Below are 27,625 nucleotides of genomic sequence, written 5' to 3' on the forward strand. Positions count from 1 at the left end.
TACTTTCGTGAAGACGGCTTCGAAACAGAAAGTATATTTCTTGTGATTAGCTTTTGGGACCCATTGTGGGTGAAAATGTCAGGGTGGCATTCTTACTTTTGCCCCTTTTCTCTCTATACGTGTATCGTCTTGGACTACGTAGTGAGACAAGCAGAGGAGGTGGTATGTGCTAACCTTCACCGACGGAAAGGAATGGAGATCGATATAAGGATTTAAGGGATTTGGATCTGGTTTGGAGTACGTTAAGTAATTGATTTCATCTAATTTTGTCGGGAAAAAGAAATAAATCTTCTATCATATTTGTTCTGCTCTGGGGTTTTTCTTTAATTTTGTATTTGTCGAATGCTGAAGCCTGATAAATTAATCTGGACGGTATGGAGCATGGGTGTTACATCGTTCCGAAACGTATTCATTGACTAAAGATTTAGATCACATCGACGGCATCTCTAACGTTGTTCTCAATCCATATGTTTGCCTTTTAATTTATGGCAGCGTGACGATCGAATTTTGAAGCACTAAAATTCATAAACTAATACGAGTATGGTTTATTAAGTAGAGGTGGAAAAAACAGAAAAAATGTAATTTGAAGCGAATGTGAATAATTTTCCGTCGTTCATGTCGATAAGCTTTGGTAATCGTATGCATTTAAATTTAACAGGCATTATTATTATTACTAGGCAATCTACCGGTTAAGGTAGGTTTTTGGATGGACACAACCACCAAATAAATATTTTTTGACTCCAAACAAAACAAAATCCAGCAACCTAGTCTACATCAGGTCCCTCTTCACCTCGTGAGTTCTTCCTTCCTCCCTTCATCCCGTCCAACATCCCTATCCTGTTCCTTCCCTTTCCTCGTTTGCCTAACAGTCTCCCCTCTATTACAGTCTTCAGCATCCCTCTACCGATCAATACGGCCTTCATCCGTTTCACATACAGTTTCAAAATCTCGTATTTTAAAATTAGTCTCGCGGTGACGGTTGAATAAATTTGGTAATTGGTACTTTTTGGCGGGTGACTAAGTCTGTTGAATAAGTGCATTGGATTATTGAGTTTGAAAATATTTATTCGCTGAGTAAATGTTTGATTTCAGTATTTTTTTTAGTCGGGTTCTTAGGAGGTGTTGCTGATATCTAAAGATCCACGGAGAACTCTCGAGGACGTAGTCGAGTTCCATTATTGCCTAATTATCATAAAACAGTTGTATGAAATAATATTTGTCCACTGTAAGAAATTTTCTCAATTTATTATTGCCCAGTTTCCATATGATGGCATTTGAATAGAATGTGCACTCAGTGGCCTTGATTCTTCCTGCAGTCTGTGAATGGTGAAGTGAACCACCCGAAACAGAGATGTGAGGAAAAGTAAATAATGAAATCGGTTTTACCAGATTTTACCAGAATTGAAAAATAAAATACTCCCCAAGTCCTAAAACCCGATGGTCGGTGTGTGAGAGAGATAGAGAGAGAGCTCGCCCACGTAACCTTTCAGGTCAGAAGAGCGGTCCACTCCCCTCCCAGAGCCGCTTGAAGTTTCCGAGAAAGATCTTAGCCAAGTAACCGGAAAATCGCAAATCTTGGAATTATCCCCAGACGCTGGTCCATCGACGTGAAACAGAATTCCCTCGTATTTTCGCCACACTCACACATCAGTGTCGACGATGAATTTATCATTTTGCTGTCATTTGGAAGGTCATTGCTCTTGAAAATGGCTCCAAAACTGTTAATACCAACATTGGTCCGGATTCAAGTTGAAATGTGGAAAAAAATACTTAGAAATATTAATTTTTACCTCAAGGAATGTTTTTCCAAGTTGAGCTCGAGTCAATTTGTCATACTCAATTGCTCAATTATGCTATCGCTCAAATCCGGATGGTGCCTCAATAGCCAAACGTTCCAGGTCGTTCACGCGTGTTGTGTTCTGGAGACAGTAAATTTTGAGGTGCTTTAAATCCGGGAATCTATTTCCGTGCAGTCGATTTTGAGTGACCGTGCTGAATGGCGCCAGATCGCTCAACTGTGCACCTTGGAACACGAACTTTACTCCCAGGCGTCTCAGAACCCCCACCTTCCCCCCCTAAGTGTATCTTCGTGGATGTATAGATACATCCTCTTCTTAAGCTTTCCTCTATATAACCTCTAAGCACTCCTACAAGTATTATACATGTGTGTGTGTGTGTGTGTGTATATATATATATATATATATATATATATATATAGTATATATATCATATATATAAATATATGCATATGTTTTCTATGTGTGTGTATATATATAGTATATATATAAATATATGTATATGTTTTCTATGTGTGTGTATATATATATATATACATATATATATATATATATATATATATATATATATATATATATATATATATATATATATATCGATTTTTTGGTTCGAGCGGTATTTCTTCATCCAATCGCGTTGCACTCGGCTGGCGTCTCGCCGTTGAGTGACAGGCAGCTTTTAAAGGTAGGAACTAGGGGGAAGGGATGGATTGGGGTGAGTGAAGAGAGGATCAGAGGGTTGCGGGTGAAGGGCGTCGGAAACCGGTCGGGGGGAGGGGTCGGGGAGGAGAGCGAGGGAAACGTGCAAGGAGAAATAAAAGAACATCGATGAAGGGAGAGTGCTTTTTTGGAACCCTCCTATTCTCGCATTATTGACGAGGGATTTATTTCCTCCTTTAATATACTCACTTTCCGTCTTCTCTCTCTTTCTGTCTTACTTATCTTCCCTCACTCCATTTCTCTTTCTTTCAGCCCCTTTCCATCACCGCCTGCCTGCCTGCATACGTCTATCAGCTCCATTCCCCCGGTGTTTTATATTCGTTCGTTTTTTCGTCGCCTTAGCGCACCTCTTAGAGTGTCTTCACGGGGGGTGAGGCGGGACAACAACGGCGTCGTTTCGCGGAAGACGTCGACGGGTCGTGGGATCCGCGGAGTGTCCCAATACTCTTTACTTTTGTCGGGCTGAATCGTCCCGTATAAAATAAATCCTCGCTTCTGTCTCTCTTTCTCATTTTTTTTGCCCTGAACGAATGGAGACAACTGAAAAGCCGTGATGGATATAGATGGGTGGCCCATCACTGCTGTCTCTGATGACTATCGCCTGATACGCGAAAGTATGGAGTTTCAAACGCACTGAACCCAGCCACTCGGTATGCTAAAATGCTCGAGGATAGAGTGTTGATTGGTCGTTTGTTGATAATGGAATCACGAGACATGGGCTCTCTTCAAAGATAAATGGAAGAATTACTTGCTCGCACTAATGATTGCAGGAATCGTCTTGTTCCATCGTGACTGAATTGAACACCAATCACAGCCCTTGGCAGTAAGTCTACCGTCTTTCTGCCAGTCATTTAAGGAGCGATCATGATTGAATTTTATATTAGAGCAGGCGACGGGTAACTGATCTCAATCGCAGCTCTTTCCGCTCAAGATTTTTGGTGAATGGGAAGCATTAAAAATGGTATGAATGAAACTCAATTGAAATAATGTATCAGAGGTAGCAAAAGCAAGAGATTTATGGAAAAACCAAAGGCCTCCACTGGTAGTGATTTAAGGCATTTGAAACCAGAAGGAATTTATTGTGAAGAGTCTGTTACAAGACCAAGAATAAACGTAAGACAAAAATTAAACCGAGATGAATCCATATTGTTGCTGATGATCATCATTCCATGAAGAAATGTTTCATGGACAAAGTCATTTAGTTCCCTACATGCGTGCTGAGAGGGAAAACGATGGTGGATTATTTCATTTGAGGACTAAATGAATGTCCTTATATGGACTTCGGTAAAGATGACCTGAGGGTTACCATACTTAATAAGTTCACCAACCTGCCGAACCATATCCTTTCCTTATGATGCCTATGGTATCCCAGAAAGTTCTGTTTTCCAGAAAACCTCTGGGTTTTTTTGTTTGAATGATGGAATTTATCCAAGTATAGATACCCTCCCACCACCACCACTATATTGGCCCAGATCTCCTGAGCTGACCATCTTACCCCCCCTATGCTACCAAATTGCCATGTTTTGAGCAAGGAATTGAAAAATGTTTTCCTTTTTGTTTTTTTTCCAGAGCACGGAGCTCACCATGGGGTCCACAGAGGCAACTACCGAACCGTCCAGTCAGGAATGCACCACTTCAAGCAGGGGAGAATGCGGCATTCCCGGCACCTCGGGGGGAGGCCCGTGGCCCTGCCCAACAGTCGATCCCTCCCCTCATATGATGCTGAGGATCTCAGACCAGACAGAATATACAATTCGGTAAATGTCCAAGAATGTGAACTCCGATTCTAAATGGTTGATGAAGGCATGGGATGTGGGGAAGAACACTAAAATTCCAAGAGTGTGTGTCATAATTCCTCTGCTTTATATGGCAGAATTGTCTCATATCTGGAAGTCGGTTTGAGAGGCCTCTCAAAACAATTTTAATTATTATGATTATCCTTTCCAAATCTCTTTGTGGAATGTGGATGAGTCACAGCCATTTAAACTTATTTAATGTCATTGGGGGATCTGAATGAGCAAGCTGCAAGTACTTATAAGTGGAGATTACTTTTATGAAGAGGCTGGGATCTTGTGAAAATTCTAATAAATGTGATCTTCTCCTTAGCAGTATGTAATTTAGTTGTGTGTACTCTGTATGGGTGGACTCTGATCTCTAGGATAAGCTTTCCAGTTATCATTCTTTTCATCTCTATCCCTTAATAAAATAATGGCAAATGGAGCTCATCATTTTTGACCTTGCAGTCCATGCATAATTTTACCATATGGTCCCCCTGTGATTGGAATCATTTCACATATGATCTCTTTGTAAATCCAAAAAAAGAGAGATTTATGGATTGAAGTGGCATCCAGTGGCAATTTGAATTGAACCCAGGAGCATACATGCTGTAAGATGAGGGACCATTTTACAGTGGTGGAGATGTTCAGTTTGAAATGTTATTTACAATAAAAATTAAACAGTGAAAATATAAAGTATTGCCTCTGTATCATTAAGGATGTCACCATTTCTGTTTTAATAGGGCTCTAAATTAGAAGGAATCTAGACTTTTTTTATGTCAGTCTAGAATGCCCACCATTTCATGTCAAGGGAGAATAGTTGTTACCCGGATTCAATTCTTAAACTTTGTATACAATTCTGGAGAGAGATGTCTGTTAATCCATGCATGGGATTCTTATACTTCAACTTTAGGACAATGAATTAGTCCAGAGAAAGTTGGGATAAGAAAAAAATTGTGGAACCCTCTGCAATGAAGAGATGGTAATCTCTTTGGACATTGGAAACAGTGCAGGAACTGGATCCCACATTTTGTTCCACACCTTCTGGGTCGACCAAATGGTGGAAAAGGCATTATCTGTCCTCCACCTTCCCATACATATTTTTAAAAGAAACAGTATAGGAAAGACTTTTAAAAAGTGGCATCAGGATTGATTGAAACATGAGGCACATTATAAAGTATATCTTTGGACATATAACTGAAAAATGTAATTCCACCAGAAGAAACAATGTGGACACTTAAAGTGAATAAGCATGATATTGCTTGTGATCATGAGTTGCTTGATGGTATTCTACATAATCTATTGTATAATTCATTATGAAAAGTCAGCCTAATCTAATACTCTATAACAGCCTCAAGTAGTATGTGCAAATAGATGTGCATCTGAACCAACTGGATTGTTGTTTTCATTTTGTGCCCTAGGACCTAACATAACTTTTTTCGCATTAGTCTCCTCAGGCCTTAAAGAATTTTTCGGAAGGCCTCAGTAATTTACCTTCTCTCTCTGTCTGCTCATTTCCTTAAAAGGTAGTTGTTCTTTACAATTGATGCAGAGGAAGGTATTTATGGATGTATTTTGTGCTATCATATGTAATTGTATGATTGATGTTCCCTGCCATGTGAAATTTGTTTTTAACGCTTAAATGCATATGAGGTCATTTAGGCCTGGAAATGAGCATATGAAGCAGAGCATATTAATTGCAAGATAGTAATGAAAATTTCATATTCTGTTGGAAATAGGCAAAAATATCACTTAAAAAATACCCATGTAGCTTCATTGGCTTTCAATCTCAAAATTTTCAATTCGTTTGCAATGCATACTCAATGTTGATAATGAATAGGTACTTTCAAAATCATTTCATGAATATGGTGTCATTTGTGACGCTGAAGTATGTTTTTGGCCACTGGGAGGTCATCTCAAAATATTATGAGCTGTTGTGTGAATGGATTTTTTTCCATAAAAGTGTTCATATCATAATGAAACTTGAATTTCATTCAAGCACTAGTGCAGCATGTAAATTTTTGTGTCACATAGTTAAAGTGAGTCTAATTGGAGTAATTTTATTTTCATCTTCTTCAGCTTGCGTCTTCTATCTCCGATGGAACTTCACCAAAGTTGACTGTGCAAGACAATCACAAACCCGTTTTTACGAATTGTTCTCGGTATACACCTGTGGTACTTGAAGAGCAGCCTGTCGGCACCGAAGTGCTTCAGGTAAATATGCTCTTTCTGTCATGTTTATTCTAATCTCACGTTTGTATGTCTTTAATCGTAAAGTTACTTTAACATTAAAATAACAAAATTTTGTGCAAGTTTATTTTATTAATTTTCTGGTCTTCAAACCACATTTCTATTTTTTAATTTTCAATCCAAATATATATGCGCATGCAAAATTTTTCCTTTAAAATTCATTCTTGGATCTGATAAATGTTAAATATTCTTTTCCATGCACGTAAAAATGCATGCATGTTGTCATACCAATTTGCTTAAAATATAAACTTTGTCTTTTCTTGGACTTTTTGTGAACATTTTGTAAGAAAATGGATAAGGGAATGCATAATACTCCGTACCAATTTTTCTTTAAGCTCTCCATTCAATGTTGAGAGTACTAGGTTGTGATATCTTACGTACATTGTATAAATGTTTGTATAAAGTGCTTAATTTACTATGAGTCTCAATTTCCAAAATAATGAACAGAAGCCAAAAAGTACACTGAGAATACAATAACTGATAGCTGAAAAATGAGTCAATCTGCAAGTTTATGCCCATTAATGAAGACATCAATGGGCATTAGTAATACTGGTAACAAATTGGATTTATGGATTGATGACAAAATATTTTTTTTTTTACTTACCCAGGTCCATGCAATTGATAATGACCCATTTGAATCTGGTGGAAACATCACATACTCATTTGTGTCTGCACAAGGAGAGCGTCTGAAATTTGGCATTAATCCCAGAAATGGTCTCATAACCACCAAACACGTAAGTAGTCTTTTCACCAAGTGCCGAAATCTTGAGTGCTGCAACGTTTTGTCTGTGACTTTTGCTGATTTTCAACAAATGCCCTTTACTTTTTTTCTGACAGATATTTGATCGTGATGAGCCAAGCAGAGAAAAAGTCGTTTATGTCACTGTTCGTGCCTCAGATAATGGTCGTCCTCAGCTGGATGATGTTTGCACGATAAAAGTGACAATTCAAGACACCAACGACAACTCTCCAGTTTTTGACAAAGTGGTCAGTATCAGTTGTACCTTTAAATGCAAATTTTTTCAATTTTGCAGTGGTGGTATTTTCATTTAATTGTGTTGATTGCTTCGACAGAAAAATTACATGTACATATATGCATTTTGTGTAGTCATTCCTTCCGTTAGTCATGTAAGAGAAAATTTTTAAGTATAATTCTTGCAATCGTATTAATAAATTAATTTTTTCTATGCCTTCATTCACCCGGATCAGGTCTTCCGTGGATACGTCTGGAAGGTTTGTCAAACCTTTTGAGCAGTTATTGGTGCATGAAAGTTTTAGTTATTGAAGAGCATTCCAATTTTTAGAGTTATTTTTTTCTACTTTGCTTTTCTTTTGGCCGTTAAGATAGATCACTTTGAAGTAGTACAGTATTTAATGCAGTATGTTTGTAATCTGTGATTTTTTTTTTTTGAGCTTCATGTTTCACAATGTTGAGTTTGTGTGAACAAGAGAAGAATGTTGATAATTTTTTTGTTTGATTGATGTGACCGTGTTGTCCTATTTTTTTTAAATAGTAAGGCAAGATAAAGGTCACCACAGGTGGGACAGTTATGTGGAACCTTGGATAATGGTTTTGACTTCACTATTTCTTTTTAAGTAAGTACCTAGTGGAAGACATGAAAAAGAAGTTCAAGCCATGTTGCACTCATATGTTAGGGCATTCAAGAGTAACCAATTAGGGGCTAAATGATATTCTCAAAACCCTTAATTAGAGAGCTATGGCAGGGCAAACACTTCATCAAGTACATGTTGTTATTTATGCAAAGATGCTTAATTGCTGCAAAACACAATCTTTGAGATGGGCCGATGTAATTTTGTGCGTTTCAGGAAATCTAAATGCTCGTAAATGTGTGGTTTTTTTCTGTTTACTATTCACTATTTTCAAGATGATGACCTGAAATTACTAGTTCATTTTCTTTTAGAAAGCTTATTTGGCAATAACTATTGAAACTTCACATATGTGAGAAGTGTCCTCAGTAAATTGTATTGTATTGTTGCATTTGCCTATGATTGATGGTTAAAAGCAATGCTTTATATCCGATTTTAAGAAAATACAGTTATTTCTATGCCATTCTGCTAGACAGAACATTGGATTACATGCCAATAACTAAGGATATCATGTCCATTGGGTTGGAAATGCAGGCCAAATCTGTAGTTTTTTCATGGCATATCTTTCATATTAAGTCAACTTTCTATGCAAGAGAGACCACATCACCTAACATGCCAAATAACACATACCAGGGTTATTTCATGTATTTTGTCTGGAATTTGTCTGGAATAAACTCGTGAGACCATCAGGCCCAGAGTACATCATGTACAGAAATCCACCCTATGTGAGAAACGTGTTGCCAAAGATTTGAGATAGAAGTACAATTGCGTATAGTTACTCACACATTCTATGAAGTTCCAATGGGCTCATTGCTATTTAAGGATGTGCTTAATTATTTTTGGATACGTCTGCCAAAATATATGCATTACTAGGTACCTACCATCATGTGTGAAGAATTATTGAATTTTTGTTACAGGGGTAATGTGTCTCCTCATGTAGCTGTTATCTTTCTGTGCCTGCATAGATTATGATGTGATAATTTTTTTTTGAAAGGTTTGATTAACTGTATGTTGGAATAGCATATTTGTGTATAGCATGTATATATTTAATACCAGACTGTGTTCAGTTGTTGATTTTGTTTTGTGAAACCAAATGAAGATTTTTAGTCAAAAACAAATTGTCTACAGAGAATGAGTGAACTTTTAATGAGCATATCTAACAATTTATATCATTAGTTAGCTATTGGTAGAACTAGAATTCCAGCAGCCTTATTAATGAAATAGCTAATTAAAAAATATCTTTTGCTGAAATTTATAATTATTAATGCTCTTTTTTTACAATACATTTGGCTTCTTTGTTACATAGTTTAGTATGAAAGAATAACTTAGGTACTCAGTATATAACCCACTAATAGAATGGGCATCAATGAAATTTAAGAAAAAAATTGGATAAAGCTGTCCTGTTTGTGATTCCTTCTTTATATTTCTTGAAATTAAAAAAAAAAAAACTACTGATTGGTAAGCACAGTTTTTAATTCCTGAACATTGGATGAACTCATTCTATTGGATGCAGTTTTATTTATCATTTTCACTTTAACCATCGCTGTAAGAGGCACAGCTCATAGGATAGGGCACACTATAATTTACTTCTTATACCCAAATAAAATGATTTTTCAAACTGAAAGCTATGTTCACAGTAGGTGCAAGACATTTAGATGACACATTGCTTGTAATTCCTCAAATTTCATGCATTTTTCTGCTTTGAAAGTCAGTTTTAAAAATTTTGAAGAAAGTGTGGTGTTTAAAAATGGAAAAATTTTCAATAAAATCTTGTTTCCTGCCTCTTCACAGAATTATTTGGAATCAGTACCTCAAGACCTTATACCTGGGAGAGAAGTGATGAGGATATCTGCCACGGATATAGACGATGGACACAATGGTGTGGTTGTGTATGGACTGGAGCCCAAAGCATTTGAAGACAAAGATTACTTTAAAATTGATCATAACACCGGTGTCATAACCCTGAACCAGACAATAGATGTGAGTCTAAGGGATTATCTAAAATGATGTGTGCTCACTTTTTGTTGATAATTGATGGTCATTTAATTCATTGTCAAGTCATGCTGAATTGAGAAATGTTAATATTCCAGAAAGAGCCATCGTACAAGTTTCGAATGAGAGCCACGGCCATGGACAAAGGAGATGAACCCAATGAAGTTTCTATTGATTTGGAGATAATTGTGGTGGAGTCTCACAAGAAAGCACCCACTTTTACCAATGTTCCTTATGGGCCCATCTTTCTGAAGGAAAATCACAGCGATTTCTCAACTCCAATTGTAACCCTTGATGCTGAGTATGTATGATTTGAATTGGATGCATTTTATTATTCTTGACACGTGCCAAAATCAGAAATCTCCTTAGGAGAAACTTGTGTTTCAAAATAAAATCTTAGCTTGGAGGAAAAAAATGTACTAATGATATTGTATTGCTATACTTGTTAGATATTTGTTTGTTATCAAATTGACATGAAAATCTAATGAGAATAGGAATTTCTATGCATAAGACACATTAGCACATTCCTGAAGTAAAGAATCCATTTTAATTGATAGGATAATAATATTTTACTTTCTTTTTCAACTAGGTCAAATATTAATGAGTATCCAGAACTGATTTTTGAACTTGTTACTGGGAGGACAGAGCAGACAAATAAACTCAATACGTTTATTTTGGAAACTGAAGCTCAGAAGGCACACATCAAACTTGGTCGCCGCCTGGATTATGAATCCATAAATGACTATACACTCACCATACGTGTTCAGGTATGTATGAAAATGTAGTTGTCGTGAATGCAGCAATGCCAGCAATCTTAAGATGCAATTTTCTCCGTTATATCAGTTTCAATGCGTAGTATCTTGGTGGTCTAATTTAAAAAATGGAAACTCCTGTACATGTAGTTTTTTCTGGGATTTAAAGCCACTCATCTTGGCCTGGGGAATCTGGATGTACTTGTCATGTGATGAGTCGATTAATTATCTTCAGCGTATTAACAGAAGTTGAGTTTGTGTGTGGATCTCGCTTTGAGAGGCTGAGGTCCAATGCAGTGCCGACACGACATTATATTATCTGTACATTTGCTTTCAGAATAAATACAGCTTGGCAGCCGAAGAGGTCATACGCATAAAAATAGAGGACGTCAACGACAATATACCCGCATTTACAGAAGTGATATCTGGTAGTGTGTTTGAGCATGAGCCAGCTGGTACTCCAGTCATGCAAGTCCGTGCTTTTGATGCGGATGGCACATCAGCCAACAACCAGGTATGCCACGTAATGGCAAATTTTCACATTTTTCACGTTTTGGGAGTATTCCTTTATCCAAGTAATTATTTAGTTCCTGGAAAAACTCTTCAATTGAGTGAAATGTGAGATTATGATAAATGATAATATGAACAGTCAGACTGTCTCAGCTGACTCATGTGTCACCCTCCAAACATATCTCCTATCCATTAGTTTACCAGAATTAAAAATCGATATTTTTAAAAGTCATGTCTGAATTTTGTCAACATTGAAGTGTTTAATCATTCCATTCCTGATTTTTTTCTCTTACGTCCTTCATGAAAAATCCTGTTGATAGTGTTGATGAAAAATTGCAAAAAGTTGACGTTGTTCATGACCATGCTAATTATTTGTTGCAGGTGAAATATCAGTTGGGTGACCATGAGAATTTGTTTGAAATTGATTCTATCACTGGAAATATCACAACAAAGGTGGAGTTTGATAGGGAAAAGACTGACTTTTACAATGTGAAAGTGATTGCTTTTGATAATTCTCCATCGGCACTTCTTACCAATGGTAAACCAAATCAAGGACAGCAAACTTTCAAAATAGATATAGCTGATAAAAATGACAATCCTCCTCGTTTCACCAGCAAGAATTATATTGCTGAAGCTATTCCTGAAGATTCAAATGTGAATTCAGTTGTCACTGAGGTGAAGGCAAATGACAATGACACAGGTATGTCAATCGAAACACGATTTGAATACAGTAGAAGATAAGTATAGTATTAAATCTTTAAGCATGTTATTTTGTCTGATGATTTTGTATTTTTACATTTGGTTGTGCCACTACTTTTTCATATTTAATGGAACTAATTTCAGCTAACTTTTTACTCAATAATACCTCAGATAAACAAAACAACCAATTATCTGCTGTAGCTTTACCTGGGTGTTAACTTTATCATATTTTAATCATTTAATATGAACTCATTTTGAATGTGGACAATTTTTCGTTTCAAATATGTGTTGCTAATACAGTAAGAGTAATATATATTAGTACCTCTGGTACTAATATATTTACATATTTCTTGGATGGGTATTTTTTCTATTTTTTGTTTGTATCTACTTGAACTTTTTTTTTATTTCCAGCATCTATTGTCATGTATAGTATCATTGATGGGAACACCTATGATGCTTTTGCTATTGAAAAGGGGACAGGAAAAATTCGAGTGAATAAACCATTGGATTATGAAAACACAACGAGCGTAAGAATCCCTTTTCAAATATTTGATTGAATGTGTATGGAATTATTGATGATGTCGGTTTAAATTGAGAATTTCTTCCTTCTCTAGTACATACTGACTGTGAGGGCATTTGATGGCCTTTTTGAAGATACGGCGAAAGTTGATATTCGGATTGAAAACGTCAATGATAATCGACCTGTATTTCTTGAATATGAGAAAAATGTGACCATCAAAGAGGAGACATTAGTAGATGGTTGCATAGCGAATGTAAGTGATTGTCATTTATGCTTTGATGTTGTGATAGTTAATTTTTTTTTAAGCGGGCACTCTACTGTTGAATTTCTGCTTTGCGTTTACAGCTCCAGGCTTATGACCCAGACATACAGGATAGAAAGGCACCTCAACGCATTGTGTATTTTGTTGTCAAAGAGGATCAGCAAAAGCTTCTAACAATCAATAACGAAGGATGCCTTTCTCTCATCAAGGTAAATTTCCGTTAACTACAGTTTTGTGACTTTCAATTATTTGAGCATTGTTTGGAAATTGAATATACCTATCGATACAAGCCTCTCTCATTTTAATTTTACATCAATGGTTGATTTTTACTCAATTTTGGAGTTGAGAACTAATATCTTTTGGAAAATATTCTTAATATAAGGGTATTTCAAGAACCCTGTGACAGTTTATTCGGACCAAGAGTGAAGAGATCCATTGGAGCATACCTTAGAGTAGGAAATTCTTTGAGTTGCAAGTTCTAACAATTTTGGACTAGAAAGGCAAACGTCATGGGTCTTGCCTGCTCTCTGACATTTTGTCACAAAGGGGAGAAGGAAGCGATGAGAGCAAAAATTACGTCACATGGGCCATGAACTACACCTTAGTCCTTACTCTTAGTCGGGCACCTTTGATGTGTCTCAAATTATTTTGTAAATAATACAAATGATATTTACTTTCAGCCATTAGACCGAGATCCACCAGGATATCCCATATGGCAAGTTCTAATATCTGCCAAAGATGAAGATGGTGGTCAAACAAGTCAAGGTGAAAGTACTGAAGTTGTGATAACTCTAATTGACATCAATGACAATGCGCCGTATCTCAACATGGTGAGTCTATAATGTTTTCCTTGGTATTAACTTTTCCTTTATAAATGTCTGCATTTCAGGTGGTTGGCTATTGTTTTCTTTTACATTTAGCTAATATGTGCCTGAATGAATGAGATCATTTGCATTGGCTTGTGTTTTTTTTGGAAAAAATGTAGCATGTTAATTGATCCATCCTATAAATCAGACAGCAACCATGAAGTCCTTTTTATGTAAGAATTTTTTTACTGGTATTACATATATCAATTGTTAATTTCATGAGATTAGGATGTAATGGCCATAATTTGGAATCATGTTTTTTTCATTTTTCTCTACTCTTTTAACAAAGATGGTTCATGGAAGTTGGTGATAAATTTCTCCATGCTAAAAGAGTATGATTTTACATTGATATTCTTATTAACTACTTTTCTGCAAAGTTAACTCTTTTCAATGAAAATGTTTTAAATGCATGGATCCACTGCAAGCATTGCCCAACTTTGATCTGAATTTTTACTGAATCTGAATTTTTACTGTTGAATTTTTCACATGTATGACAGGAAATGACACTCTTAAAAATATTAAATTGCTTATTGAAATCTGAAGTGAAAGGGTTGAATGAGGTACATAATTAATTCAATGCTGCATACTTGGAGTTCCTCTAAAATTGTATTTTTCTAATAGTGATTCATATTTTGCTGCTGTATAGTAAAATGCACACTTGTGGTGATAAGTTATAGATAGTGGATAATTATCTTTAAAATTATTATTTTGAGATAGATTGCAGTTCAACATTTCCAATAATATTGACTCATTACCACATTGACTGCCACAACAAGTTTTGAAAATTTCTTTTTAATGCCCACACAGGATCAGCCAGTTGTCTGGAATGAGAATGCTGAACCAGGTACAATAACAGCCTTAATTGCTCGTGATAATGATTCAGAGGAGAATGGCCCACCATTCTACTTCTCTCTGGAAGGAGCCAGTGAAGATATTAGGAACAAATTTTTGATTTCAGGTAATTTTATAGTTCTGTTTGATAGTTTACACCTATTCTTAATGTTATTAGCGCATGAGTTTTTGTGTTGCATTTGAACTGAGGGAATAGGTGTCGGTAGCATTAAAATTTACCCTTTGTTGTAAATGTTTTATAACAACTATCATAGAGTAGCCAAATACTTGCCTGGCCAAGAGGGAAATTTTTCAGATTATTTATTAATCAATTTTGAATTCATTAGTCCCTCACTTTTCTTTCAAAAGATCTAAAATGGACCTGCAGTCATAGTTATTCTTTTTTTTTAGCATTGTAAATTCCATTTTGAGCCTTCACCCCTTCACGCAGTCCTAGTGAAGAAAAAATTATTTTTTGCGCATGTATACATACATAGAATCAAAAACACTAAATTGATTTCCATACCGAACAACCTGGAACCAAAATATTTCATAAATTTCTATGTAATGGCAGAGAAACCAATGACTTTTGCCAAGATATATTTAAATGGTGATGGTGAAGAATTTTATGTAAATAACTTAATTGGTTGGATCAAATATTGTGTAATCAAATATTCAACTACTGTTTGCTGTTATTACTGTTTTTTCATGTGTAATTAATATTTTTTCATAATGTAGTACGTTAATGGAAGATGTGATTATTTTGTGATCCATCAAAATTCATTTGTGAGGATATTGAAGGGAGTTTATGCATTGCTTCCTAAAAAAGAAGATATTTTTACCAATCATTTTATCTGAAAACATGTTGTTTCAAATGGTTTTGACCATTTTAATTTGTGGAAACTTATTTGCATTGTAATTGTACAATTGATGTTAATTTTTTTCTTTTTCAGAAGCTGCAAATGGGACTAACTTCTTTTCTTCACGCGTTCGATTTGATCGCGAAGAAACAAAGTATTATCTCATCCCAATAACAATCAAGGACAGTGGCCATCCCCCTATGACAGGAACAAGTACACTGACTTTAGTCATTGGTGATGAAAATGATAATCAGATGAAGTCTGGATCTTCATCAGTTTTTGTCTACAACTATAAGGTTGGTGCAGCACATTAAACATCTGCGTACCATCCTCATTCAATTGTGCTCTTCACCTTATGTTCCGAATCAAATAACAGATAATCAAACGAAACACATTTCCTGGATAAAAATATTTGTAGGTGAAGAATCATAGTGTTTTCTTTGTGAAATCGTGAATTCAATGTTCAAAGGAAGACAAATTTAAGAAGCTTTGCTGAATACATTTATTAGCTTCAACTGTCTTTATCTGTCCATCAGCTTAAAACTGTCCAAATAATTTTGAAAAATTGTTCATCCCTGTTTTTTTTTGGTAAACTAACAATTTATTGATATCATACTTGTGGACCAAAAAAGAAATATCCATATTAGTCCCCTTCGCTGTATATTACTCTATAATTATCACTCCAGTAATCCCCACTATCCTTCCATCTCACTTCGCACAGACCTAAAATGTCTCTATGTACCCTTTCCATCTCTCGCTTAATATTCTCCAATTTTTCTGTCCTCAACATTGTCCTAAAATTACAAGTTCCAATTCTAACTAATTCGGTCATCTTCTTCTGCATATTCTGCATTACTATTTTTTAGTAATTGGACTGTTAGAAAAAAGTGTGGTAGTGATCTCCAGGTGATCAGCATTCATTTACTGGTTGACATTCATTTACCTCTTACTGTTTTAGGGAGAGGCACCAGATACAGACATCGGACGTGTGTATGTGGAGGATGCCGATGACTGGGATTTACCAGATAAGACTTTTGTTTGGTCCGGCAGGGGAAAGCACCCCAACTTCAATTTGGATCCCAATACAGGCACCATCACCATGCTAGCTGGCACACCAAATGGCACCTATTACCTGGAATTTCAGGTGATTCTTAGTTTTTATAAATTTTTTAACTCTTCGTGAATTTTATAAATAATATTTGTGTGAGTGGATGATTTTTTATTTGATGATCTGTTCAATAAATAAATGTTGTTTGCTGCTATATAGGCATAATGTATGGTTAACATTGTTTGTCTGCTGCCTTAAAAATTTTGAGTTTGAATCCTTGGGCATGAATTATATCTTGTAAAATGATCAATTTTTCCTAGTGGATTTCATGATATCATGTGATTTCAGCCACTAGAGCATCTCAAAAATATGGAAATATCATTCTAACGTTATGTTTCTGACTGTATAACATCGACATCACTTGAGTACAACCAAGATGCACTGATGAATTTCTCTTTTCCTTCCCATTCAAATATTTGTTGTAGTTCTTTACTTTTAATAGTTAAGGCAGTGAAAAACAATTGCCACATGTGCCTTGGAATTGTTAAATGGGGTATTATTATGTATTACACTTGTAATGGAATTTGAAATGAATTCTGAACAAAATTATTATGTATTTTCAACCCCATGTGAGTAATGTTTTCATTATTCCCAATGTTTGATTCAAGTTTACCCTTAAACTTTTCAGGTTACTGAGGATTCTTCGTATTTCCATACACATTCTGTTAATGCTTTTGTTAATGTCACCGTGAAGGAAATTCCTGAAATAGCTGTCGATCGATCAGGATCAATTCGATTATCAGGAATAACAGAGGAAGAATTTGTGGCCCCTGTTGGAGTAAGTGTGGGCAGAGAATGTTATTATTAATTAATTAATTAATTCATAATGTATGTTTCAATATTTAAGTAAAAAGAGGCACTACAAAAAATTAAACCTAATGGATTCCCAGTTTTTACTGTTGATAGTAATTACTTGGGAATATCTCCCTAACTGTAAGTTATTATTAGCTATATTTGTTCTGCAAATGAAGTCATCGTTAACCATTTTCTCTACTTGATGTCAGTGACCTCAGAATGGCTGAATTCCTGTGAAATATGTTTATCAGTGATTTGGGATAATTTAATTCCTTTTATCTGGAGTAACACTGTATTCTCTCATTTTTCAGGGTATTAGTAAAAAGGATATCCTGAGGAACAAGTTGGCATCAATCTTGAATGTCAGCCGTGACAATGTAGATGTGTTCACAGTGCTCCACTCACCCCATCACCCTCTTCCCCCTTCTCCATACTTTCACTCCCCTAGTGATCCACCTATACTGCTTGATATTCGATTCTCAGCACATGGCTCTCCCTACTATCAACCCGAAAAAATCAACAGCATGGCTTCAAATAACTTGGCAGAGGTAGGTGATTGGTGTATTCATTATGGGTGCAACAGCCCTCATAAATTACTATCTCACATTACCAGTTTACACAATAGCATAATTTAAAAAAGGTAGACAACACTGCAAGAAATATGTGTAACTCCTTTAACATGGTTTTACCATGTGTAATTAATTCTTGGAATCGATTAATTGCCCTGCATATGTCATATCCCTCTTATATTATTTCGAATAACATTTGTAGCTGATTTAAATTATTTCCATACATTTTATGAATAGAGATATCAGTATTAAGATAAATTCTAAATACATATGTACTAAAGATTGTTCTAAATACATTTAATCTAAGCGAATAATCTTTAGGTGTTTAATTTTTTTCCTTTTACTGTCAAAGTGCTTAAGATTCTCTTTGATTCGAAAGTTTTGTGTTTGAAGGCTTTTGTTACTATTGTTTTTATTTTTGATTGAATATTAATGAAACTTTCCATTTTCCCTGCAGTTGGAGAAAGTGTTAGGCGTTGAAATTCAGATGGTGAGCATAGATGAGTGCATAGTGGAGAAAGCGTCTTGCGAAGCCAGCTGTGTGAATGTGCTTAGCAAAAGCTCAAAGCCATGGGTGGTGTATACAAATTTGACATCTTTCGTTGGTGTCCGTGCCATTGTGGATCCAAAGTGCACCTGCTTACCCTCTCAACCAGAAGTAATTTGCCTAAATGGAGGAACCCCTGTTGGGCTTGGGTAAGGGAACATATTCACAATATTTATGTGTTCAGAGTAAACCTAATTAACCTCTATTTTTAGAACAGCAAATTTTTTTGCATAGTATACTTGGAAAGGAGCATCTGGGACGACTCAGGAAAATATTAACTGGCACTTTGTACAAAGGCTCTTGTGGAAATGTGTCTTGAATATTAAGGGCATAATAAATTCAATACATGAGAGTTTTGGTAAATGTTCAAAATCTGTATGCAAAGAGTCTGAATTAATAAATTGAAATAATGTTTTTCTTTGTACTGTGCCCTTGAAAGATTAATTTTTTCAATTCCTGGTTTTGTAAATTGTGTTCCATTTTCATGAATAATGATGCCTATTGTTAACTGAAAGGCTTTTTCAAAGTTCATCGTAGGATAACTTTAAAATGTTTTCTTTAATAATGTGGCACGTGTTGGTAATATCAATGTGTATCCTATTCCTACTACCATTTCCACGTTTGTTGCAGTTGTGAATGCCCTGAAGGTTTTGAAGGACCGTTCTGTGAATCCCTAGATGTTGGGTTCACTGGTGATGGCTGGGCCCTTTATCCAACTTTGGAGGCATGTGCTGATTCCCATCTTTCCCTTGAGCTGTCCACCCTTCAGGATAGTGGATTGGTCTTCTATGTTGGACCAATATCTGCCACTGGGGCTGCAACATCCCTTGGAGTTAAAGATTTCATGTCCTTGGAGTTGTTTGATGGTTACCCTCGTGTTCTGATGGATTATGGTTCTGGAACTGTGAAGGTTGAGCAGAAGCAAATAAAGCTAGCAGATGGCAAACCCCATCGGATTGACATTCTCTGGTCAAATATGGTGAGTTGTTTTCTATTGATTTTTAAATAATGTTTTACTATCGATTGAAGGATGAGTCTTTCTACTTTTCCACAGTTTTTACTTTCTCATGCATCAATCAGTTTAACTCTATCTCTGCAAGCTTTTTTCATACAAGGGGATGGAAATATTAGAGGGGGGAGAAGTGGTTTAGAGGGAGTACTGGGAGAGCAGAGTGAAATAAATGTCATGATGCACACCAAGGAACACATGAGGAATTTTAGATATGCCTAATTCTCCTATCTATTTGTATGTAATACAAGTGTATTTAATACAAGTGTATTTAATAACATCACAATACACAGGGTAAATACAATATGGCCATGTGTATTGTAATGACGTATGCTCGCAAGTTTTAGTCACCTGTATTTATATCTGTTTCTAAATTTATTCATGCATATTTTCAGAGTATTGAACTGAAAGTTGATAGCTGTCAAATGAGTTCTTGCCTGAGTCTTACCACCCCTCATGGTCCTAATGAGTTCCTGAACGTAAATGGACCACTTCAGGTAATGTTCCGCTTTTAAAATATTGATATTGCATGGTTATCTCTCCATTTTTGCTTTTTATTCCCCCCTGTCTGAAATTCAACTCTTTTTTTCATAACTTTCCCAGGTTGGAGGTGTAACGTTTGATATAGTGACTCTGGGAAAGACTCTTGGGTGGAACTACTTGCCTGGAGTCTCTAAGAGAAGCTACAGTGGCTGTGTGAGGAACTTGACCATGAATGGAAGAGTTTATGACTTGGGTTTTCCCTCCTTGTCTAAAAATGCAATTCCTGGGTGTAGCAGAGGAATAGCCAAGGCAGTTTCTTTTGGAATCAATTCAAACTTTTTAGTTGCCATTTTGGTGTGCATAGCAATCTTGTTAAGTAAGTACACTTAAATTTCAGACTTAACCATCATGAATCAGTCTTCGTTATTTACTTAATGTTTCATTTTACAATGTGGTATTGATTCTTTTTTGTATAAAATTGACTTCATACATGTTCTAGTTAATTCAAATGAGTCTTGAAACATAGGGTCACCTTCAAAGATTTTAGACAGAAAAATATCATAGAAATGCTTGAATCCCTGGTGGAAAAAGCCTTAGTTTTTTTTATTTTCCTATTAAATACTGAAATTCATTCCAGAAATAATTACAGAAACTTATCTGCTGTAAAATCTGGCCTTAACTATTTATTCTGCTTAATTGGGAATGAATTCAAGAAACTCAAACAACTATTTTGAACATTTTCTCATAATCTAGTATTCATTCAGAAAGTTGGGGGACTTCAAGAATTTAGATAGTTGTAATTGATTGGCAATGGAATGAAAAATTTAGAATTGGCTTAAGTATTAGGGAGAGTGGATTTGGCACAACTCTTAAGTGCCACCAATGACTCATTGGCTCTGTCCTCAACAAAATAAATGTTTTCTTTTTGTCATTAATGAGTTAACCAGCCTCCACTTGAAAGCAAGGTGGAATGCCTTTCCATAGTTAATTCATGATATCACTAGGATTGTCAAAAGCTTTAGTCTGATTTCAGGTTACTACTTGATTGCATTATGAGTATTCAAAATATCAGCGGTAAGTTATGCCAGTATCACAACAGATAAGCTAGTAATTTCCTTGTACTACCAACTTTTCAAACTTTAAAATGTTTTCATTATATAAGGAGAGTAATATTTATCACATTACATTTGTTAAAGAATGAAGAATATTGTAGAGGAGGAACAAATGAAAAATGTTGTAGTAATTGAATTTATTAGAAAAAGTCCATGAACAGAAAGGGATATAAGTATACATGTATGTTTGAGAATGCATAATTTAAATAATTGTGGAAATCTCTTATTATGCCCCTTCTTCGGAGCCACAAATAAAAAATAAATGTAGAGTAAGACCCAAGATATGTCATTAGTTTCAGAACCACAAGTCTCATTTATATGTTGAGATGATTTTTAATTATAATTTCATTTAAACTATTCCTTTTTTCTATGATGGATTTTAATTCTCCAACAACATTGAATGTTTCAGTACTTGTCCTGGCTGTGGTTGTCAATCGAAAGAAGAGAGATGACCTTCTCAAAGACACTGATGATATTCGTGAAACAATAATCAATTATGAAGATGAGGGTGGCGGTGAAGGTGACATGACTGGGTACGACCTGAATGTCTTGAGACTTCCGAACCAAGGACTGAACGGGTTGATGAATGGCAAGAGGGTTCCACTGGGGGCTGACGATGATGACTATGATGATGATGACGACCCTCGGAAGGAGTCAAGACCCCTGGGAAGAGGTAAAATTCTTTTTGTTTTCACCAATTTACGTTGACCCATTTAAAAATAATGAGGGTCAAACAGCCATATATGTGAATTTGGGTGTAAAAAAGATGGTGAAATACTGTGACAATGAGTACCTAAACTGTAAAAGTTAGTGTATGCAGCGCAAGAAGGTTTTTTTTTTGTTGTGTGGAGTTCAAATTGTTTTGTGAGCGAGTCTAAGAAATGCATGGATGTTAAGTTTGTGTGCGGCCAAAACTTACATAGATGGTTGACTGCCAATGTGCCGTTGGCTACTAAAGCTTTCCTTATATAAATGTGAGAGAGCAATGTAAGTCTAAAAATAAGAAATAAATGACTGATTTAGTGGTATATTCAAGAAAGGGACTCCAATGAGGAAACAACAAAGTGCTCAAGCACACTAAGTTGACAATCTCATCATGGACACCTGATTACTCCTGACACCTGATTAAATGCACTGATTTAAATTCAGTCCTTAGGATTCTGAAATGCAAAGAAAGGAGTTTCTTATTTTGTTGAAAACTGGGACAGGAGTTTCTCAAAGTTTTTGTTTATATTTAATAATGATTGAATGAATGCTGAAAAATGTGCACTTGGTGATTTGACATGACTGCAACTTGGAATAACGTATTTTGATGAAATGATTTCAACCCATTTCTAATGTCCATCATATATTCCATGTCATTCCAGTATTAATATTTCATCAACTTCTCTGCACAAAGTGTGGGTTGTTCAGTAAGTTATAAGATAAAAATAGAAAAGTAAATTATTTAGGGCAGGTTTTTTATTTATTCATCAACATAATTATCTTTTAGCTCAATATGCTTATCCCATGATTTTTTTCACTGTTTCAAAATGTGCACGAAGTAGGATTCCAGAAGGTCGTCAAAATAGGCATCTATGATGACAATGACCTCCTAAAGTGACATGTATTGTTTTCTGGTGAGCAATTTTTTTCATTGGAAAAGAAGTCACAGGGCGGCCAAATTTAGTGAATAAGATAGATGTTGTAATAATTCCAACTTTTATTCCATAATTTTCACCATCAAAACTGTGAAGGTGTGTACTCGTACATTGTCTTGATGGAAGAGAATTTCTTTCTTCACCAAATTAGGATGTTTCTCCTTGAATTCTTCATTCAAGTGCTGTAATAATGATAATCATATAGCGATAATAATAATAATAGTCCAAATTTTTATTGAAATAATAATTTTTTCAATTTCATGGCTGAACATCAAGTGATACCAAATAATTATTTTGTAATATCACAATATCAATCAACTACATAGCAAAAAAAGTGTTAACAAGTTAATAAGTTTATCCTATTCTATAGTTTTACCAATTCAGAGTGAAAAATGGCCATGAGTTTTAAATTTTGTGTCAAGATCTGTTACCTTTATTGAATGGACTTAAATTTTTTTTCAGCTCCAGAAGAGGTTCCAGATATATGTGGATTTTTGGTGGACAAAAAGGCTGCAGTTGACAAAGACCCTGAAACCAATCCCTTTGATGATGTACGCCATTATGCATATGAGGGGGATGGAAACTCCACTGGCTCACTCTCATCATTGGCTTCTGGTAGGTGGTTTTTGTTAGGATGTCATTTATAGTTGAAGTAGTGTCTTACCTCTGTATTTCTTAATGGTCAAAATGGCTGGGATAAACTGTGCCATAGTTGGTAGCCACTTATCGATTGTTACTACTTTGAGTATTACCCTTGAATAGTTCACTGAACTCACTGATGAGTAGTACAGTGACTAGTGCCTTACTAGGATATCACTTCTCAGTGACACAATGCGAGTTCATTTTGGTTGAATTAATGGTTGGATTTCCCATTTAAGTTATCATGGCTGCTCGATAGAATTTTTCAAATGGATCAAGTCTGAGTTTCACAGTTCAAAGTTTCCAAATAGCATTTCATGTGAGAAAATTTCCCAGCCATTTCGGATACATCTTCTCTTGAGGCATATTTTTTCGTGATACATACAAGAGAAAATCACTTGTGCCAAGTTGAGTGTTTATTGTAAAGTTATAACCTTAGATGCTGCTATCTATCTAATCTTGTACTGCCATTTAGAACTGCAGCACTCTTCTTTCATTAACCATCTTACTTTCCAGCTTTTCTCATTTCTTACTGCTCTTCAGAAGGGGAAAATAGGGTCTGCCCTAAACATTTTCTTGCACTAATTCTCTCAATTCTGCCTTAACCCCCTGATGCAGCTTTCAGGGTAATATTTAGATAACATTGTTAAGTTATGTTATAATATGTTGATGTTGGTGTTAAGGTATGGGATTTTTCTTGGCCGACATCATGTATAACAATGAGTTATTCCCTTCTATAATAAATTGGTGATTTATATCAGTGTATCTCACAGGATATCAGAAGAAGGGTAGATCCTCTGGTTAGCTCTGTCCTAAGCAATGAAATTATTGTATAAAATATATCCAGACCTTATTCTATGTGATGACCTCACTTTGTGAATAATGAAGAACCTTTTTTGATTTATTCATTTAGCAGTTTACCTTCACATCAAGTTCTTGAGCAAGTTAAAACAGCTAGACAATCCCGAAACACCCTTAATAATTTTCCAACACTTGTGTCAAAAAAATTTCAAATTTCTTTTTGGCTTGCAGAAGGAAAGTGTTGTTTCCAATTTTTGTTGGATTTAAGCATAAACTGATAAAAAAAATTTCACCTTTACCTAGGTACAGATGAGGGAGACCTGAACTTTGACTACCTATCCAGCTTTGGGCCCCGCTTCCGGAAGTTGGCTGACATGTATGGTGAACATTCCAGCGATGAGGAAGAGGATCAGTACAATCAGATGGGTTCCGAGTCATGGTGTTAAAAGAATTCATTCCATCTCTATAGCCTGTGGAAAATAGTTGGAAGCAATCAAAAGACAATACTTTTCCTTTAACAAAAATTTGCCATGTGTAAATGTGTGCGGTTTGCTGATGATTGGCTCACTGGAGTGACGTCGCACAAAGGAGCGTTTAATGTTCCTGTCTCATCTCCAGTCACTTGTCTCTGCTTTACTTCCAAAGGAATAGCCTCATTGTCTCGTTTTTGAGACAAACCTTGAGGTAACAGGGTTTATTTGCTTGGCGTCATGAAGAAAGGGTATGCCGACTGAGACGGATTTAACTGTTCTGATAGAATGGGCAGATTCTCTGTTTGTACCCTTCCACCAAGCATTATTGACTCCTGTGGCATGGATACTGTGATATATATTGGAAAAGGTGAGGAGCTACGACACAAAACTATTGAAAAAAAAGAAATAAAAGACTTCTTTCTTCTCAAGACTGTGACAAAGCAAGAGTGGGAGTGGGGGCAGGGTTGAGTTTTGAAAAGGTTGTACTTAATTTGGAAATTGAAGATTTGAGTTTTATTTTGTGCTGGGACTCTCAACTACCCTGTTGTATCCACTCTTTCAAGATGGCCTCTTTTCTGACCTCCTCTCCAAGCCTGTTCCTTGTTCACAGCAGCTAGGTTTTCACGCCAAAGAAAGTCGAGGCACTTTTATAAAATGGATACCTACATTGGAGTTGAATATTTTCTCAATGTGCTATCTTTTCAATGTTGCTGTAAAACTTAAGTGGACTTAGTGGTTGGTTGAGGTAGGAATGGGAGACTGTGTAATTTCAAAAGGGTTTGTCATTGCTGATGAACCAATTTGATTTGTCTAGCAAAAGTTGTTCAAAGCATTTTGTGCTTTGGATTCAACTTTTTTTTTGGATGTTTAGCTTATTTTTTTTAATCAAATCAGATTTTCTGGATTATTTGCTTAGTTTCCGAGAAACGGTGATGCAAGTGATGAAACTTAAGTTTTGTCTAATGGGCATTTTTTTTAAACAACTACCATAACAGTGCCTCTTAGGTCATGTTTTTTTAATGCTTTTCAACGACAGGATGCAATCGATATTGTTTGATAAGATTTTTGACATTCCTGAGATGCCAGTATTATCCACGACTGATTTGTGAAAATTTTTGCTATGTCAAAGAGTCTACAGGGCTCTAATTAAGTACTGCCATATCTTTCATTTTTGTAAGAAAATTTTGAATACTCGGAGAAAATCTTAGGGTGCATTAGACTGTATCTTAATTTGAAAATTACTGTGATTTATTTAGTAATTCCAGCCAAAACAGTCTTCAGATGTAATATGCTAAAATGTTATGATTGAAGTAGTCTTTGAGCATTGTGTACGCAGAAAATGTACCTATCATAATTATTTTAATTTTAACACTTGACAATTTCGGTCAAGGGATTTCAATTGGTGGTCATACACTAAAAACAATTGATTGACTGATAAAGGATTGATCAAGCCTTTACTTTTCAATCATACTGCTCTAATGTGAATTTAGGTGGTTTCGTGGATTTGTGATTCATGTGTGTTTTTGTATGCATGTATGTGTATACTCACATTGTGGGTAAATGATAACTGATTTCTAGTAGCCTTGCAATTGATTATCTGTTGTATTTCATGAGAATTGTTGTATTTTAAGTTTAAATATGGCATTACATATCACTGTCACTGCCGCTATTATTTAAAAGAGTATACTTAAATGATGTTAAATATTGAGTTATCTTGTTTTTTGGTTCTTATTTATGGACTTGGATCAGTATGAAATGGAAAGATACCATCAGAGCTTTGTGCATAGCGTTCTTGTTTTAACTACTGATTTCCCAATCGTAAAGCATGCAGTGTCATTTTTTTATATACTGCAGTAAGCTCTTCATGAAAATAATGATATAGGGTCCAATGAAATGTGTAAAAAAAAAATGTAATGACAAAATGAAAAAAGACAGGCAGTTTGCTGAAGTCAAAGAAAGATCTCATTTCAGGTGATTAGAGTAAAATAATGCACAAGAGAGGTAACAGAATGGAGTTAGATAAATATTACTGGGAATGAATGAACTGTTAATGTGAAAAATAATTTTGAAATGGTAAGGCCTTTTATAATTATTGTTTTGAAAAATGAGTTATATGTCGCCATTCATTGATTTCATCCGTACATGAGTAAATGCTGGTATTTCATGGTTGTCTTTTATTATGTATGTAAAAGTAATTTTTCTAAAAAATGTGAAATAGAGTTAGAGAAAATGCTGTTTCTACTGAAGTGCTACTTTTAATTTGTATATAAATATATATAAATATAAATGATGAAAAAATTAATATGTGCTTCTTCTTCAAGGTTTCCATAAAACATATTGGATTTTGTTGTACAAATTTGTCCCATATTTATTTGTTGCCTGCTGTGAGGTCTGTAAGTTGATGAGTGCATTCAATTTTGATTGACATATTCTTAATCAGTCATGTGTCAACTGCCTGACGCTTTATCCAGTCTTAGTTTCTCTGTAGGGGGAAACATACACATTATTTTTTGGGCAGAAGTTTTAAACAATACACAAGTTTAACAGTTCCTAATATACTCCACAGTTAATTTTCATTTATTTTATAGTAATAAAATGTACCTGAAAAATATTTTTTACTCAATTTGGCCCTGAAATGATGTTTTGAATGTATTATCTGATCAGACGGCCATCAATGGATACGTAAAGAGGGATCAGGCGTTGTGGTAGTCCAGGGGTGGTGATGCTGTTGGACTACTGACGAGAAGGCCTGGGTTTGATTCCCAGACAAGCCACTCCAGACTCCGTCAGCTCCACCCAAGCTGTGTGATTTTTCAGTCACCAGATCTTCCTGGGAAACCATAACTAGTATAGGGAAAGGAGCTGGCTTCCCTCCCCTGATGTGTGAATTTTACATGCCATCGGGCTTAGTAGTGAGTGAACCCTACCATCACCAGCCAAACTGACCTTTGGGATGATTACTGTGTTGATGGTTTATATAGGGATCAAGCTAAACATTAATTCGTAAA

At 35.5% G+C, this 27,625-nt stretch overlaps 1 protein-coding gene across 3 annotated transcripts; it reads left to right on the forward strand.

The window, feature by feature from the left end:
- The first annotated feature begins 4,089 nt into the window (after positions 1-4,089).
- On the forward strand, positions 4,090-26,882 carry shg (E-cadherin shotgun). 3 transcript variants are annotated; one of them, XM_071593357.1, is made up of 26 exons: positions 4,090-4,273; positions 6,371-6,505; positions 7,150-7,275; positions 7,379-7,528; positions 7,751-7,774; positions 9,941-10,129; positions 10,240-10,442; positions 10,731-10,908; positions 11,231-11,407; positions 11,785-12,103; positions 12,514-12,629; positions 12,717-12,875; positions 12,968-13,093; positions 13,565-13,714; positions 14,558-14,708; positions 15,535-15,737; positions 16,400-16,585; positions 17,178-17,327; positions 17,656-17,892; positions 18,371-18,609; positions 19,091-19,439; positions 19,865-19,966; positions 20,073-20,328; positions 21,474-21,737; positions 23,167-23,319; positions 24,448-26,882. In XM_071593357.1, exons 1-26 carry the CDS (start codon positions 4,142-4,144, stop codon positions 24,588-24,590), a joined length of 4,617 nt encoding a protein of 1,538 aa, XP_071449458.1. In that variant the 5' UTR covers positions 4,090-4,141; the 3' UTR covers positions 24,591-26,882. The 3 variants fall into 3 exon arrangements, with proteins under 3 accessions (XP_071449458.1, XP_071449459.1, XP_071449460.1); XM_071593358.1 differs by having other exon boundaries at positions 24,454-26,882; XM_071593359.1 differs by lacking the exon at positions 7,751-7,774.
- Positions 26,883-27,625: the final 743 nt, after the last annotated feature.

This window comes from Hetaerina americana, unplaced genomic scaffold (assembly GCF_022747635.1).
Source record: "Hetaerina americana unplaced genomic scaffold, ioHetAmer1.1.p SCAF_57, whole genome shotgun sequence".
Lineage (NCBI taxonomy): Eukaryota > Metazoa > Arthropoda > Insecta > Odonata > Calopterygidae > Hetaerina > Hetaerina americana.

Bases quoted from the DNA above. Each gene is read 5' to 3' on its own strand.
- shg (XM_071593357.1), top strand. From the start codon at position 4,142: ATGCACCACTTCAAGCAGGGGAGAATGCGGCATTCCCGGCACCTCGGG. The intron at 7,529-7,750 runs GTCAGTATCAGT...CACCCGGATCAG, and splicing joins CTCCAGTTTTTGACAAAGTG to GTCTTCCGTGGATACGTCTG. The intron at 19,440-19,864 runs GTGAGTTGTTTT...GCATATTTTCAG, and splicing joins ACATTCTCTGGTCAAATATG to AGTATTGAACTGAAAGTTGA.